The sequence below is a fragment of the Dermochelys coriacea genome, chromosome 1 (assembly GCF_009764565.3).
Source record: "Dermochelys coriacea isolate rDerCor1 chromosome 1, rDerCor1.pri.v4, whole genome shotgun sequence".
Classification (NCBI taxonomy): Eukaryota; Metazoa; Chordata; order Testudines; family Dermochelyidae; genus Dermochelys; species Dermochelys coriacea.
Window position 1 is genome coordinate 80,657,066 of NC_050068.2, and position 16,275 is coordinate 80,673,340.

The 16,275-nt window shown below is 41.8% G+C and overlaps 1 protein-coding gene across 26 annotated transcripts in view; it reads right to left on the reverse strand.

Moving 5' to 3' along the window:
* The window catches only part of MYCBP2 (MYC binding protein 2), a 444,438-nt gene that overhangs the window by 115,488 nt on the left and 312,675 nt on the right, over window positions 1-16,275 (reverse strand). For 18 of the 26 annotated variants that reach the window (XM_038370114.2, XM_043504632.1, XM_038370012.2 and 15 more), the window contains 2 exons: window positions 10,069-10,185; window positions 9,121-9,261 (listed from right to left, as the gene is read on the reverse strand). The exons of 5 other annotated variants lie outside the window; for them this stretch is intronic. In XM_038370114.2, coding sequence (XP_038226042.1) covers window positions 9,121-9,261; window positions 10,069-10,185 — 258 coding nt within the window. The remainder of the gene's footprint in view (window positions 1-9,120; window positions 9,262-10,068; window positions 10,186-16,275) is intronic. 3 more of the 26 variants (XM_043504639.1, XM_043504634.1, XM_043504630.1) reach the window with 1 other exon arrangement.

Here is a 16,275-nt window from a genome sequence, read left to right on the forward strand (position 1 = left end):
ATTATAGCAATTGACATCCTATTGTTACTCCTGAGGGCATTCTGCGCCAAAAAATTAAAAATTCTGCACCAAAAAAAATAGAACTTCTGCACCTAATATTTTAAAATTCTGTACCAGGTGTGACCAGGCAGGCTCAGCAAGGCAGGATCTCAGGGTGGAGGAGCTTAGTGTGGGGGGGATTCTGAGTGTGGGCAGGGATGAAACTCAGTGGGAGAGGCTGGGTATGAGGAGGTCTGGATACACAGGGATTGGGTGGATGGGGGAGAAGCTCCCGGTACAGGGATCACTCCCTCTGCAGCTCAGGAGCGATGGGTGCAGGAAGCGGGGGGTAGGAGGGAGGGAGAGTTTGTAGAGCTTCCTTCAGTGTGTGAGAAATCTGGGGGTGGGTCTGACCCAACCCCGGATGCTGTGCAAAGTCCTGTCCTTCCCAGCCCAGCTGGGACTAGTAGCTGAGCCCGGTGCAGGGTAGGTGTGATAAATGAGAGGGAGGATCACTCCCTTTTGTGAGTACCCAGCCAGCCAGTTGGCTATGGAATCCTCTTGGTGGTTGTTCTCTACTTGCTTTACCTGTAAAGGGTTAACAAGCCCACAAGTAAAAGGAAATGAGTGGGCACCTGACCAAAAGAGCCAATGGGAGAGCTAGAACTTTTTAAAATTGAGAAAAAAAACCTTCGCTTTGTCTGTGTGTTGCGGTTCTCTGGGAAAGAGGGAAACAGGGAACAGTTATGCTGTGAGAAGCTGAAAGCCAGGTATGAAAAACCATCAGAGCATACCTAATGCTTATCCGAAACCCCAAATATGTAAGTAAATTAGGGAAAGTCTACGAAGATGTGATTAAGTTTATTTCTTATTGACTTGTGGACTCCTCTGTGCTAACCACAAATGTTTTTTGTTTTGCTTGTAACCTTTAAGCTGGACCTCAAGAAGGTTATTTTTTGATGTTTAAATTTTGTAAGTATTTTTTTTAAATCTAGCAAAAGCCAAAATTCCAGATGTATTTTCTTTTTTTGTTTTTAATAAAATGTACCTTTTTTAAGAACAGGATTGGATTTTTGGTTTGTGCTTATGTTTAATTTGCTGGTGGCAACAGCTGATTTTGTTTGGGTTTTTTTTCTGAGCTCTTTCCTGGAAGGGGGGCGTGTGTGAAAGGGCTTGAGAGTAGCCCACAGGAAGAAATTCCCAAGTGCACCTTTCTGGTTTCAAAGGGGTTTTTTTGCATTTGAGTGGTGGTAGCTGCATCTACCCATCCAAGGTCAGAGAGAAACTGTAACCTTGGGACTTTTATACAAGCTTGGAATGGCCAGTATTAATTTTTAGAATCGTTGCAGGATCCCACCTTCTGCACTCAAAGTGCCAGAGTGGGGAATCAGCCTTGACAGTAGGAGCCACCATCTGTGTCTTCCCCTGCCCCACCTTTCTGCCGGCTGCCCTGGGCCCCAGAAGCATACTCCTGGGGAGGGTCGCATGACCGCTCATGGCTTCCCCATCAGAAAGTCATTTTTCTGCAGGGAACAAATTCTATGCATATGCAGTGGTGCAGAATCCACCCAGGAGTATATTGTCTATTATTACTGTGACTGAGTGGCCGTGAATGTCATGGAGAAAGTGCTTTGCTGAAGTCCAGGTAGGTTATGTTCATTGCATTCCCCCATCCACCAAACCAGTTACCCTGTCAAACAGGAAATAAAGCTAGTTTGACATGATTTGTTCTTGCCTGCTAGTGATTACCCCTTCATCCTCCATATATCGAAGTCAGACTGACTGTTTTATAGTTCCCCGGTTCCTCCTTTTACCCTCTTTTAAAGTTGCACACTATGGTAGCCCTTCTCCAGCCTTCTGGGACCTCTCCTATCATCCATGAATTTGTAAAGATTATTGTCAGAGGCTCCAAGATTTCTTCAGTTAATTCCTGGAGTACCCTTGGGTGAATAGCATCAGGCCCTGCTGATTTTAGTTCATTCAAATTGGGCAGAAGATCTCTAATCTTTATTTATCCTGATCTGCATCCATCTCCCTATGGTAACTTTGCTAATTTTCTGGTCACGTTATTTTTTGTGAGAAGACTGAAGCAAAGTAAGTATTGAGTAGCTCTGCCTTTCTATCATCTTCCATTACCAGCTCACCTTCTCCACTTAGCAGCGGACCCACACCATCCTTGATCTTTCCGTGTCTGACATGTTTGAAGAACCCCTTCTTGTTGCTGCTAACATTCCTTGCCAGCTGTTAATCTCTGTCCCTATGCATTCACGTTATTCCCATGTGTACATCCTTGGTGACATGCCCCACCTTCCATTTCCTTTATGCATCTCTTTTGGTTTCTAGATAGCTAAAAAAGCTCCTTGTGCAGCCACACTGGCCTCCTGTAGCTCTTCTCATCTTTCCATAGCTTGATGTTGAGCTTCTAGCATTGCATCTTTTAGGAAATGCCAGCCACCTTTGACTCCTTTTCTTCATAATTGGTTTTTCCATGGGACCTTGCCTACTATTTCTGAGTTGGGTGAAATCTGTCTTTATGAAATCTAGTATCCTTATTTTGGTGTTCTCATATCCTCCTTTCTGTAAGATCTTGAATTCTATCAGATCACTATCAATTCCTCCCAAGTTCCCAACCACCTTCATAGCTGCAACTAATTCATCTTTGTTGGTCAAGACTTGATCCAAAATGGATGACACTAGTTGTTTCCTCAACTTTCTGAATTAAAGTTGTCCCCTAGACATGCTAAGATTTTGCAGGATATACTATGTTTTGCTGTAATAGTCTTTCAACAGATATTAGGGAAGTTAAAATCCCCCATTAGTACTAGCTAGTGTGTGTTAGCTAATCTTGTTAGCTGGCTGTAGAGTGATTCGTTCATTTCCTCTTCCTGCTTTGGTGGTCTATAGTAGACTCCCACCATAGCATTGATACCGTTCTGTCCCCTTTTATTCCTCATCCAGAGACTCTCAGCACGTCTGTCGTTCCCTCAGAGCAAGTGTATACATTCTTGATATACAGTGCACCGCCACCTCCTTTTTCCCCATATCTATCCTTTTGGAACAAGCTATACCCCTCATTGCTGGTACTCCAGTCATGGGAGTTGTTCCACCAAGTGTCTGTAATGCCAATTAATTAATAATTTTCTTCATATACCAAGACTTCCAGTTCATCCTGCTTGTTCCCCATACTCTTTGCATTTGTATATAAGAACAGCCATACTGGGTCAGACCAGAAATCGATCTAGCCCAGTATCCCGTCTTCCAACAGTGGCCATTGCCAGGTGCCCCAGAGGGAATGAAAAGAACAGTGACCTGTCCCCCGTCACCCACTCCCAGCTTCTAGCAAACAGAGGTTAGGGAAACCGTCCCTGCCCATCCTGACTAATAGCCACTGATGGACCTATCCTCCATGAACTAATCTAGTTCTTTTTTGAACCGTTATAGTCGTGGCCTTCACAACATCCTCTGGCAAAGAGTTCCACAGACTGACTGTGTTGTGTGAAAAAAAATACTTCCTTTTGTTTGTTTTAAACCTGCTACCTATTAATTTCATTGGGTGGCACCAAGTTCTTCAGTTATGAGAAGCAGTAAATAACACTTCCTTATTTACTTTCTCCTTACCAGTCATGATTTTATACACCGCAATTATATCCCCCTTAGTCATTGCTTTTCCAAGCTGAAAAGTCCCAGTCTTATTCTCTCTCCTCATACGGAGGCCGTTCCATACCCCAATCATTTTTGTTGCCCTTTTCTGGACCTTTTCCAATTCCAAAATATATTTTTTGAGATGGGGTGACCACATGATGCATGCAGTATTCAAGATGTGAGCGCATCATGGATTTATATAGAGGCAATATGACATTTTCTGTCTTATTATCTATTCCTTTTTTAATGATTCCCAAAATTCTGTTAGCTTTTTTGACAGCTGCTGCACATTGAGAGGATGTTTTCAGAGAGCTATCCACAATGACTCCAAGATCTCTTTCTTGAGTGGTAACAGTTAATTTAGACCCCATCATTTTATATGTATAGTTCAGATTTTGTTTTTCAACGTTCATTACTTTGCATTTATCAACACTGAATTTCATCTGCCATTTTGTTGCCCAGTCACCCAGTTTTGAGAGACCCTTTTGTAGCTCTTCACAGTCTGCCTGGGACTTAACTATCTTGAGTAGTTTTGTATCATCTGCAAATTTTGCTACCTCACTGTTTACCCACTTTTCCAGATCATTTATGAATATGTTTAATAGGACTGGTTCCAGTACAGACTCCCGAGGGACACCACTATTTACCCTTCTCCATTCTAAAAACTGATCCTTTATACCTACCCTTTGTTTCCTATCTTTTAACCAGTTGCCAGTCCATGAGAGTACCTTTCCTTTTATCCCATGACAGCTTAGGCTTTCTGAAAATCTAAGCGCACTATATCCATTGGATCCCCCTTGTCCACATGGTTGTTGACCCCCTCAAACAATTCTATAGCAGCTTGGTGAGACATGATTTCCCTTTAAAGAAAAAAAACCCCTATGTTTACTCTTCCCCAACAAATTATGTTCATCTATGTGTCTGACAATTTTGTTCTTTACTATAATTTCAACCAGTTTGCCTGGTACTGAAGTCAGATTTACCAGCCTGTAATCACCGGGCTCACCTCTGGAGCCATTTTTAAAACTGGCATCACATTAGCTATCCTCCAGTCATTTGGTATAGAAGCTGATTTAAATGATAGATGATTTAATTATATTTTTACACTTTATTTTCCAGAGTTTATGCTCTTTATTTTCCTCACTAGGATTTAACTTTTATATAGTTTTATAATAGTTATAGTTATATAGTTATATAATCTACTTTTTATATAGACATCAAAAGATATTTTGTGGACTGCCCTGTTGCTTTTTTTCTTGCCTTTTTAATGTAGTTGTGTTTTCTAGTGCCTTCTCCAAAAATCAGCCTCTTCCCCTTGTCCTCATTAATTGAGCATAGACACACATTGGCTTGATTTTTGTCACCATCCCCAATTGGCCTTTTTTAAAGTTTGAAGCTCTCCTTGTCGGGCTAGCCAGATGATGTCCAGAGATGTTCTTCCTAGTATTTGATACATGGAGCCCATCCCAGCACGGGAGCCTTCTTTCCTGGAACATGAGCTTGTTGTTGAAGCCAAAGCCCTCTCGCCAACACCACCTGCATAGTCACGCGTTTACTTCCATGATTCGACGGTCCCCAACACAGGCCTTTTCCTTCAACAGGGAGGATGGACGAGACCACCACTTAGACTCCAAACTCTCTTATCCTTCTTCCCAGAGCCATGAAGTCTGCAGTGACCCACTCTAGGTCATTTTTGGTAGTATCGTTGCTACATACGTGAATAAATAGGAAGGGGTAGTGGTCTGAGGGCTTGATGAGTCTCAGCAGACTCCGTGTCACATGATCAGACATGGTGGAGAAGATAGGAGTAGATAGGCTCTAGTAGTTAGAGAGTCTAGAGCAGTGATTCTCAAAGCCTGTCCGCTGCTTGTTCAGGGAAAGCCCCTGGCGGACCAGGCCGGTTTGTTTACCTGCCACGTCTGCAGGTTCGGCCGATCGCGGCTCCCACTGGCCACAGTTCGCTGCTCCAGGCCAATGGGGGCTGCGTGAAGGGCAGCCAGCACATCTCTCGGCCCATGCTTCTTTCTGCAGTCCCCATTGGCCTGGAGTGTCAAACCGCGGCCAGTCGGAGCCACGATCGGCCGAATCTGCAGACATGGCAGGTAAACAAAGCCCGGCCTGCCAGGGGCTTTCCCTGAACAAACGGCAGACTGGCTTTGAGAACCGCTGGTCTAGAGTATCTCCAATGAAATCTATTTGCTGAAAGTATGGATTTTCCAAGGTTGGTGCATAGGCCCAGAGACTGAAACAGGGCTAGGACCTTCTTGGCTGCCAACTGTTGTGGGGTGGCCCTTGAGGAGCCAATTGTTCAGACAGAGAAAGATTGCTATACCCCTTTAATGCAAGTGAGCCACGACTAATAAGAGGATCTTTGTGAAGGTGCCACAGAGAGGTTGAAGGGAAGGAACCAATACTGATAATCTTCTATACCTATGCCAAAGCACAGAAAGTATTTATAGGAGGAGTGCATAGCAACATGAAAATACGTGTCTTGAAGATCAAGGGCAGCAAACGAATTGCTCTAATTTTGGGGTAGGATTACTGTAGTCAGAATCACCGTCCTGAAATGCTGTGAAAGAACGTAGGTGTTCAGGTTTCTGCAGTCCAAGACTGGTCTTCAGTCACTATTTCTTTTGGGGACTTTATTCTGAGAAATGTTGGGAGAACTAGCTCTGTTGTATCCAGACACAGGAGGGAATGGACTCCTGCTTTACGAGACCCTCAGAGTGGTCCCTGCAGAGGGAGGGGGAGGAGAGTTGGGGAAAAAGAGTAGAGACCTCCCTACCTGTGACTTCCTTTTGACAATCTAGACAAGTGTCACAAACACCCCCTTCCTGCGGATCTGCTGATGAAACCCACCATCCCACCCCAGCTCCCTATGGGCACCACTATCCACTTTATTTGTTGGGAACTTATCACAGACATGAGAATCCTAAAGATGGTGTCCACAAGACTAAAATCTACTGCATAGGAAAGTGGTGGTGGTAGTATCAACACTTCATCATAGGAGGACGACGACTTATGTGATGGAAATGTCTCTTCCATTGGTAGCTGTTGTTCCTCCTATACTACTCGTGTTAGGGAGACATGATGCCAGTGGCTGCACTTGTGGTGCCAGTGGTGGTTATGGCACCGACAGGTATTCCAAAAATGGTCTCTTCCAGTCCCCATAAGAGGCTCAGAAATTCCAATAGTCTCATAGTGCTGCCAGGTAAGGGAAGGGTCCCCAGGGTATTCATGTTTGGAATGCCTGGGGCATCTTCTGGGTTCTAATGAGTGCCCCTTGGGGTACACTTCAAGAGGCATAGGGTGGTAAGGTAGTGAGTTAAAGCTCTGTAACAAAATTTCGGAGTCCAAAGGCAAGACTTCTAGGTTTTGGTGCCGAGGCCAAGAAGGTGCTAGACGAACTGAAGGATGGATTGGTACTGGAAGGTTGGCTCCTGCTGTCAGGTGTAAAGGGTTGACGACTGACAGTGTAGCAGTACCGGAAGGAAGAGTGTCTTGGTAGCCCTTAAGGGAGGACTCTGGGTCCTTAGAGATGAACTGATTCTCATGAGAGAGGAATCTTGAGGGTGTTAGATGGCTATTGTAGTGGATAGTCGGAACTGGGAATGGTACCAGATCCCTTGGCGGGGACAGTAACCAAGCTGGCATCGAAGATGGTACCAAAGTGGCCATCAAAGCCATATCTCCGTGCTCTGAATGCATACAACCCAAAGAGGGTAGTACTGGAGAGGGAGCAGGTTCAATAAGAACTCGAAGCGAATGTCAATACGAGTGCCTTAGGCTTTTTCAAGCCTTTAATTTTAGCACAGTCTCAGTGCCACAGACAATACTGAGGATGGTACCTCCTGGTGCTTCTTAGTGGCAGACTTACTGGGGTGGATCATCATCACAGGTGGTATTGATGCCTTGGTGTTAGGAGTTGTTGAAATCTTAGTGGCATCTATTATTGGACATGAGGTTTCTCTGCAGTCAATTCTAAAGGTTGACTTACTCCTTCCTCTGGACTTGCTTTCAGGGAAATGAGGCTCTCTTTTCTTATAGTGTTTTGTCTGAGGCAGCCTTGGTCATCTGTACAATCTGAGAGGATGAGGCCAAAGTAGGGGGAATTGGGACCCTGTGGTCCCTAGGAAACATTCCAACATCACTTTTTTTTCTTTGAGAAACCTGCTTTTAAACCTCATGTCAACCTTGCACATGGACGGAATTTGTGAATGTCTGAGACACCAGTGACAGCTGGAGTGCCTGTTGCTCCAGGGGAAACATCTAAAGCCGGTCCAGAAAGGTTTGAATCCTGGGGCCTTTGTCATATCCCCAAAGTTAGGCCACTGAGCAAAGTGACTGAGGAATCTGTCTAGTTGAACATTAGGGGGAGGAGTGGCAACAAACCCCAGCCCCCCAAGCCAAAACTATATCCAAGTAAAAACTAAATATTAACGTAAAATAAAAGGCAAAAGAAGAAGCTTCTAAAAAGCAGTAGACAACACAGTTGCTTCGTCTCAAGCTGCAGGCAGTTGAGAAGGAACAGAAGTGGCACAGGTCCTCTACTTGAAGACGACGGTGCGTTTCTTAATGCAATAGGTTTTCTACCCAGATACCTCCATTGATATAATTTCTATTGGGAAAGATCTCAAAATAAAAGTGTTGTTCTGTCAACATATGATTTTATTGGCAAAAAGGAAAAATCTAAAGGTTTTGGTTTCATGATGTAACTGATGTATGCATTTAGATACTCTGACACAACAGAAGGCACTGTCTACTTTCAAGTTCTAGTGCTTGTGATTTTCTTCTTAAAGCCACACATCTACATTTTGCTTATTGATATTATACATTCATTAACATGATTTTTTCCCCTCAAACTCTGGGAAAATCTTTTGATGGCAAGAAATTGCTGGCTAATGTGAAGACTCAACTGTGAAATCCACAAAGATTGACCAATGAAAAATTAGTAGAACCTAACGAGCATTCCAACAGTCTAAAATTTTTACTCCCAGAAACACCACCATTTCACCTGAGATGGTTTATCATCAATTGTACTAAAATGGGTGTAATAATATTCTGAAAAAGACTAAAAGTACCCAAACATGAAATGAAAAAAACAAATAAATATTAAGCTAAAGTGTGTATGCAAATCATAGCATCAATGGGCAGCGTTATGAATAATTAAGTTTTAGACTAAAATAAAAAAACTGGCGCAGACCACATACTCTCCAATATGATTGATCCTCATTGCACAATTATAGTGATGGTCCCTGCTTTGTTTTTTTTTCTTTCTTTTCTTTGGAGGGGGTGGAATGTTCAGCATAAAGGGCCTTAACCTTTCTACACTCCACCCTCATTACACAGTAGCCCTGAAGAAATTCAAACAAATATAAGGCAATATGTAGTACAATGTGGTTTACCTCAGGACTGAACAGTTGCAGCCTTAATTAAAGAAAACCTTGTAATGAGGACAGAGTGTACTGCTAGTAATCTTCAAAGGCACCTTTTACTTACATCAACAGGGACCAGAAGGCTCTTGCCAAGATGCTGGTTAAAAGAGAGGCACCAGGCTTCAGTGTAACCATTCATGTTAGGAACATACTTCTTTATTGTTTCATCATTCAGTCTCAGCCATACTCCATCATCATTGTGGATCTATGGGAAACAAGCAACAAAAACGAGCCATGCCTTCCTGCAACTAATACATAGCTAGCAAAGACTAAAAGATTTCAGACCAGGCAGAAAATGGTAACATTAGAGATAAGCTCTTTGATACTGTGGTAGGAGACATGGAAAGATAGGGAATAGTGTTGAGAAATTTAAAGCAGCAAAGAATGCCAAAGCAGTATGAAGAATATGTTTTAAGAAGTTGTGAAAGTCACTTGTAGCTTTTTACTGAAAATAAAAAGAACCACTAGAAAAATTCATTAAGAATTAAAGCCATGCCTTTCCTAATAAAAATTGCTTCTCCCCACCTTTCACTTTTATGTTTCATCAGCATCACTTTGGCTTTTATAACTTCAGTTAAATATGAAGTTACATTATAAGGAAAATACATGCACAATTACTCACAATGTTATGATCTTTCAGAAATGTAAATGAAAGATTCATGAAAATACTTTCTACAACTTCAAAATTTTAATGTAGTGTTTAATATATAGATTAAATGTTAGAACAGCCAATCCCTAGAGATACCATACCAAATGTTTAACATAATGAGCTTTTACTATTACTACTCCACTTCTTCAGGCTGCAGTCTCAAAGTTTGTTGTAGGTAAAAAAAAATAAATAAAAATAAGTAAAATGACATCTTGAAAAACTAGACTGATGTAAACTACAAAAATCTAAATATTTGATGTACATTTGTTTAATTACAGATAAGGCAAAGTCTATACATGAAAATTAGACCATTTATTTACATCTTCACCCTTTTTATTTAAACAGCAGTTTCTTATGAATTACCTCGTCAATAAAAGTGATGGATCCATTGACTTTCACTATGCCTATTTGCTCACTCTGAAGGGAAGGGTGGCTACGGATACGAAGCCCTGCACTGTCCTTGGCCACAAATTTGCGAACCTAAGAAAGGCAAAGGCAGACAGTAAGGCAGAAAAAAATTGGAAGAGAATGCTCAAGAGTATTCAGAAATGGGTTCAACAGATTCTGAAATGTTACAGTGATGAGATGGCAGTCTCAAGAGTTTGTTGCTAGTTTCCCATGGCTGCTGTATAAAGCTTCCATTTTTATTTATAACCAATAAAAGAATCTTATAGCAAAACTATGCTCAACTAAAAAAAATATAATATGAACATAAGAACATCAAACATGTCTATGAAATATCTTCACATTTTATTTTATGTCTTTAAAGTTTCAATGTTAGGGGTTTTTTTTTGTTTGTTTGTTTTTTACAGGTCCATAAACCGTAATAACTGTACAGCCCAAGATCACTAGTTTCTATTTGGTGGGGCATTACAGCTTTGGAGAAATATTGTTTCTAATTTATATCTGTCAAAATTTGGCTAAATAATGTTTCAAACACCAATCTGAAGCCAGTACCCATCCCTCGTTATATCTGCGTCGTAACCATCCAGTTTTTTATCCCTTCCTCATAACAAGTTTACATCAGGCCCTCCTTATTGCTGTTTTGATTTGCAATAGTCCCTATTCCACCCAAATCTTCTTACTGCCATTCTTCTCCCATCCTACCCCACTATCAGATTTCTGCCCTATGCTGGGTGAATTTAAGCTCTTGAAGATTAGTGGTTTAAGATATACATACAGTCTAAGGAGTACGTTTTCTTTCTCACTCTTGCCATCTATATTTTAAAACTAAGTTTTCCAGCATCAACAGTTTTCATGTAAAAACTGACAATACTGTAAGAAAATCTTTTACTGACCCTTTGAATCATGTTAAGAAAAAAAGTATTCAAGATAAGATATTTAAACCTTCTGAAGTGCATTAATCTTCTTTTTAAAAGAAACAATATTAAGTTTCTAAAAGAATTTGTAACGCTTTTCGCAAACATTTTCATTTGAAAAAAAATCCTTTTAGGAAATAGTAATAAATTAAAGAAAATATGATCCTTGCATCTTTTCTGTACATCTATTCATTTCAAGATACTATATTTAGCATTATGTTCATACTAGCAATCCCTCCCTCAAGGGATCTAGAGAAAGATCTCTCTTCCAGCAGGCAGCAAAGAGGCCATGTCTACACTTCCAGCTAAATTGGCACTGCCAATTTGCAGCGGTGTCTATTTAGCAAGTCTGGAGAATACATGCTAAGTCAATGGGAGGTGCTCTCCTGTCGACATAGCACGGTGTAGATACTACTGTAAGTGGACCTAAGTTACGTCAACTTCAGTTACTTAATTTATGTAACTGAATTCGCGCGACTTAGATCAACTTACAGCGTTAATGTAGAACAGCCCTAAGACCTGCATTCAGAACAGCTGCTGCTATGCGCTTCAGGTATATTATTTATAAGCCACCTGACCACTGGGGTATTTAGCCACCTTCTTCCCCTTTGGGTGAAAGAGGGGAAAAAAAAAGAAATATGGATTTCCTAAACAATTCTGTCCTATTTATGTAGATGATATCATCTTTCAAATACCCATGTTATAAAGATGTATACTTATGATGAATAGAAGGAAATTTCCATTCCAGTGGAAAGTAGCATCTAGTCTGCACATATTTTCGAATTCTCGTAACACCATTCATCTTTATAAAATGCAGAGTGTTAATTCACTACTGACAGCGCCCTCAACTTGTTGCCAAAGTTATGGGAAGTAGGATTGCTGTATTAGCACCCAAAAGTGAAGGAGTGCAACAATTCAAATGGTGGATGGGTAAAATCTTGGAATTACAGATTTTAGTTCCAGGGAGCCACAATCTATGATAGATTTAACACTATGGCTCAGAGATATGCAGATGACTGAGGAGAGGTTGTTTTTCCTGCAGCAGCCGATTACCAAATTCAGGGTTTCTAACTGTAGTTAGAAGATGAGATTTAGAACTGTTGACAGACTGAAGGAACTACAATATACTACAGATTAGAAGGCTCCACTGATTCAGCAGTGACCTCCTCTTTGCCCATGATGCCAGCTATAACGCTCTGTTAGTCTCCTTTTTTCCCCCCACTCTGCTCCTTATGTACTGAATGTCCTCTACATCAACCAGTAGTCAAGCCACAGTTCTTCTCTTAATTTAAAAGAGATTTCTGACCAGTCACTTCTACCATGGAGCCCACAAGAAGTGAACCAAATAAAATATTCCAATAATGCCTTCCTCCCTCCATCCAAAAAATCATCTAATTATTTCTTCTTCTAATGCCTTGTCTACACTATGCGGGCAAGTCAACCTAAGTTAGCAACTCCAGTGACGTGAATAACGTAGCTGGAGTCGACATAGCTTAGGTCGACTTATTCTGGTGTCTACACCGTGCTGGATCGATGGGAGACACTTTCCTGTCGACTTAACTTATGCTTCTCATTCTGGTGGAGTACTAGAGTGGATGGGAGAGCGATCTGCGATCGATTTAGTGGGTCTTCAATAGCCCCTCTAAATCAACTCCAAGTTCATCGATCACCACAGCTTCGATACCCGATAAGTGTAGACATGCCCTGAGATTCCAAGTGGATCCCACCATCTCTCTGTTTCCATTATATTGTCTCCATTTTGGGCCTAGTACAGCGTCAGGAACATTGTCGATTCTTTGAGTTTTGTTCCCTATTGATTCCAAGCCATATCCCACATATGACAGTTTTTGTTTGTTTTGTAAAAAGGTACAAGGAATATTTTGATGTTTTGTCCAAAACAGCTCTGTTTCCTAAGCCAAAGAGGCTTATATGCTCATGAAAAACAGGTCTGGACCGCGAATCGATCCCTATCTACAAGTATGTTCTGATCATCAAGTTTAACGGTCCTCAAATGAATATCTGGACTATTTTTGGAGAATCATGGCCTCCTACTCAAGTGTATGGCAAGGAATATCAATTTTTTTATATGACCTTTGGAAATAAATGAGTTTGGGGGAAACAGCATTTGAGGTGTCCACACCTGTCACAGAGTATCAACTGCCAGAGCCCTGCTATTACTCATTCTAGGTAAGTATTTCCCTGACTTCGTGTTGGGGCAAACAAGTCTACCTGAGGTTCCTGAAGCATGGATGATATCCAGTAGAAGGGCTTATTGTTCAGGCTACAATTCCCTTTAACTCATGGGCTCCCTTTAGGTGTGCCACAGTTAGCATAAGTAGCTTTTCTGCTGATGAGGAGAATATCCTTGCTTCCCATATTAGAGACTGGCTTCTTATTCTTTTCTGGTATCCTACATGAGTGCACAATCATCAAAATATGTTACTGTACCAGTTTGACTGCCCTCAGATCCAGTTAGTTACTGATACTGTTCTTCTCATGGTTGTGCCAAACATACTGAAGCAGGATCCACAGGTTGCATCTGTCCTTACGGATTCCCTTGATGGAATGTAGTGTGGAATTTCTTGCCTATTCAATTACTCTGACCACTACCACAATCATAGAAAAGAAGTACTTGTTCTGAGTATCCAGATGGTTCAGGACTGGATGAAACTGACACAACCTTCACTAACAAAGATTTGGAACAGAAATCTGGATATATACTAGAAAAGGAACAATGAATTCAGAATCATGTTCTGCCACCCATGTTTCAAACTCTTTGGGGCTCAGGTACATTTAGGATTAGTCATGTTGGCTAAGAAATTCCATAGCTTTTCTGCAAAATATTTTATTTTAATCTTTTCTGGATCTAGTTCTTTACTGTTAATTAGACAAAGCAAGATTTCCACTGAGAATGGAATGTTTTGTCCAAAATAGCTCTAGATTTCCTAAGCCAGAAAGGGAGATATGCTCATGAAAAACAAGTCTGGACTTCGAATCAGTGCCCCATACAGAAAGGATGCATCCCTTTACTACTGCCAGCACCCTGTAATCTGTCAATTCCTTCTGCAACCTCTTGCTGTCATTTTTGTAAGTTTTATTCCTTTCTACAGGTTTCAGAGTAGCAGCCGTGTTAGTCTGTATTCGCAAAAAGAAAAGGAGGACTTGTGGCACCTTAGAGACTAACAAATTTGAGCATAAGCTTTTGTGAGCTACAGCTCACTTCATCGGATGCATTCGGTGGAAAATACAGTGGGAAGATTTATATACACACACAGAGAACATGAAACAATGGGTTTTATCATACACACTGTAATGAGAGTGATCACTTAAGATGAGCTATCACCAGCGGGGGGGGGGGGGGGAAGGAGGAAAACCTTTCATGGTGACAAGCAAGGTGAGTCATTTCCAACAGTTAACAAGAACGTCTGAGGAACAGTGGTGGGTGGGGTGGGGAGGGGGGAGAAATAACATGGGGAAATAGTTTTCCTTTGTGTAATGACTCATCCACTCCCAGTCTCTATTCAAGCCTAAATTAATTGTATCCAGTTTGCAAATTAATTCCAATTCAGCAGTCTCTCGCTGGAGTCTGTTTTTGAAGTTTTTTTTGTTGAAGAATAGCCACTCTTAGGTCTGTAATCGAGTGACCAGAGAGACTGAAGTGTTCTCCGACTGTTGAAATCATGGTGGAATTCCTCAAGGGCTTCTTTTCCATGAGTCCAGATGATGAAGATGTCATCAATGTAGCGCAAGTAGAGCAGGGGCATTAGGGGACGAGAGCTGAGGAAGTGTTGCTCTAAGTCAGCCATAAAAATGTTGGCATACTGTGGGGCCATGCAGGTACCCATCGCAGTGCCGCTGATTTGAAGGTATACATTGTCCCCAAATGTGAAATAGTTTTGGGTGAGGACAAAGTCACAAAGTTCAGTCACCAGGTTAGCCGTGACATTATCAGGGATATTGTTCCTGACGGCTTGTAGTCCATCTTTGTGTGGAATGTTGGTGTAGAGGGCTTTTACATCTATAGTGGCTAGGATAGTGTTTTTAGGAAGATCACCAATGGACTGTAGTTTCCTCAGGAAGTCAGTTGTGTCTTGAAGATAGCTGGGAGTGCTGGTAACATAGGAGGAGGGAGTCTACATAGCCAGACAATCCTGCTGTCAGGGTGCCAATGCCTGAGATGATGGGGCGTACAGGATTTCCAGGTTTATGGATCTTGGGTAGCAGATAGAATACCCCAGGTCAGGGTTCTAGGGGTGTGTCTGTGTGGATTTGTTCTTGTGCTTTTTCAGGGAGTTTCTTGAGTAAATGCTGTAGTTTCTTTTGGTAACCCTCAGTGGGATCAGAGGGTAATGGCTTGTAGAAAGTGGTGTTGGAGACCTGCCTAGTAGCCTCTTGTTCATATTCCGACTTATTCATCATGACGACAGCACCTCCTTTGTCAGCCTTTTTGATTATGATGTCAGAGTTGTTTCTGAGGCTGTGGATGGCATTGTGTTCTGCACGGCTGAGGTTATGGGGCAAGTGATGCTGCTTTTCCACAATTTCAGCCCGTGCACGTCAGTGGAAGCACTCTATGTAGAAGTCCAGTCTGCTGTTTCGACCTTCAGGAGGAGTCCACCCAGAATTCTCCTTTTTGTAGTGTTGGTAGAAAGGTCTCTGTGGGTTAATATGTTGGTCAGAGGTGTGTTGGAAATATTCCTTGAGTCGGAGACATCGAAAATAGGATTCTAGGTCACCACAGAACTGTATCATGTTCGTGGGGTTAGAGGGGCAAAAGGAGAGGCCCCGAGATAGGACAGATTCTTCTGCTGGGTTAAGAGTTTAGTTGGATAGATTAACAATATTGCTGGGTGGGTTACGGGAACCACTGTTGTGGCCCTTGTGGCATGTAGTAGTTTAGGTAGTTTAGTGTCCGAGTCATTACACAAAGAAACTATTTCCATGTTATTTCTCCCCTCCACCCCCCACTGTTCCTCAGACGTTCTTGTTAACTGTTGGAAATAGTTCACCTTGCTTGTCATCATGAAAGGTTTTCCTCCTTCCCTGCCCCGTTGGTGATGGCTCATCTTAAGTGATCACTCTCCTTACAGTGTGTATGATAAAACCCATTGTTTCATGTTCTCCGTGTGTGTATATTAATCTCCCCACTGTATTTTCCACTGAATGCATCCGATGAAGTGAGCTGTAGCTCACGAAAGCTTATGCTCAAATAAATTTGTTAGTCTCTAAGGTGCCACAAGTACTCCTATTC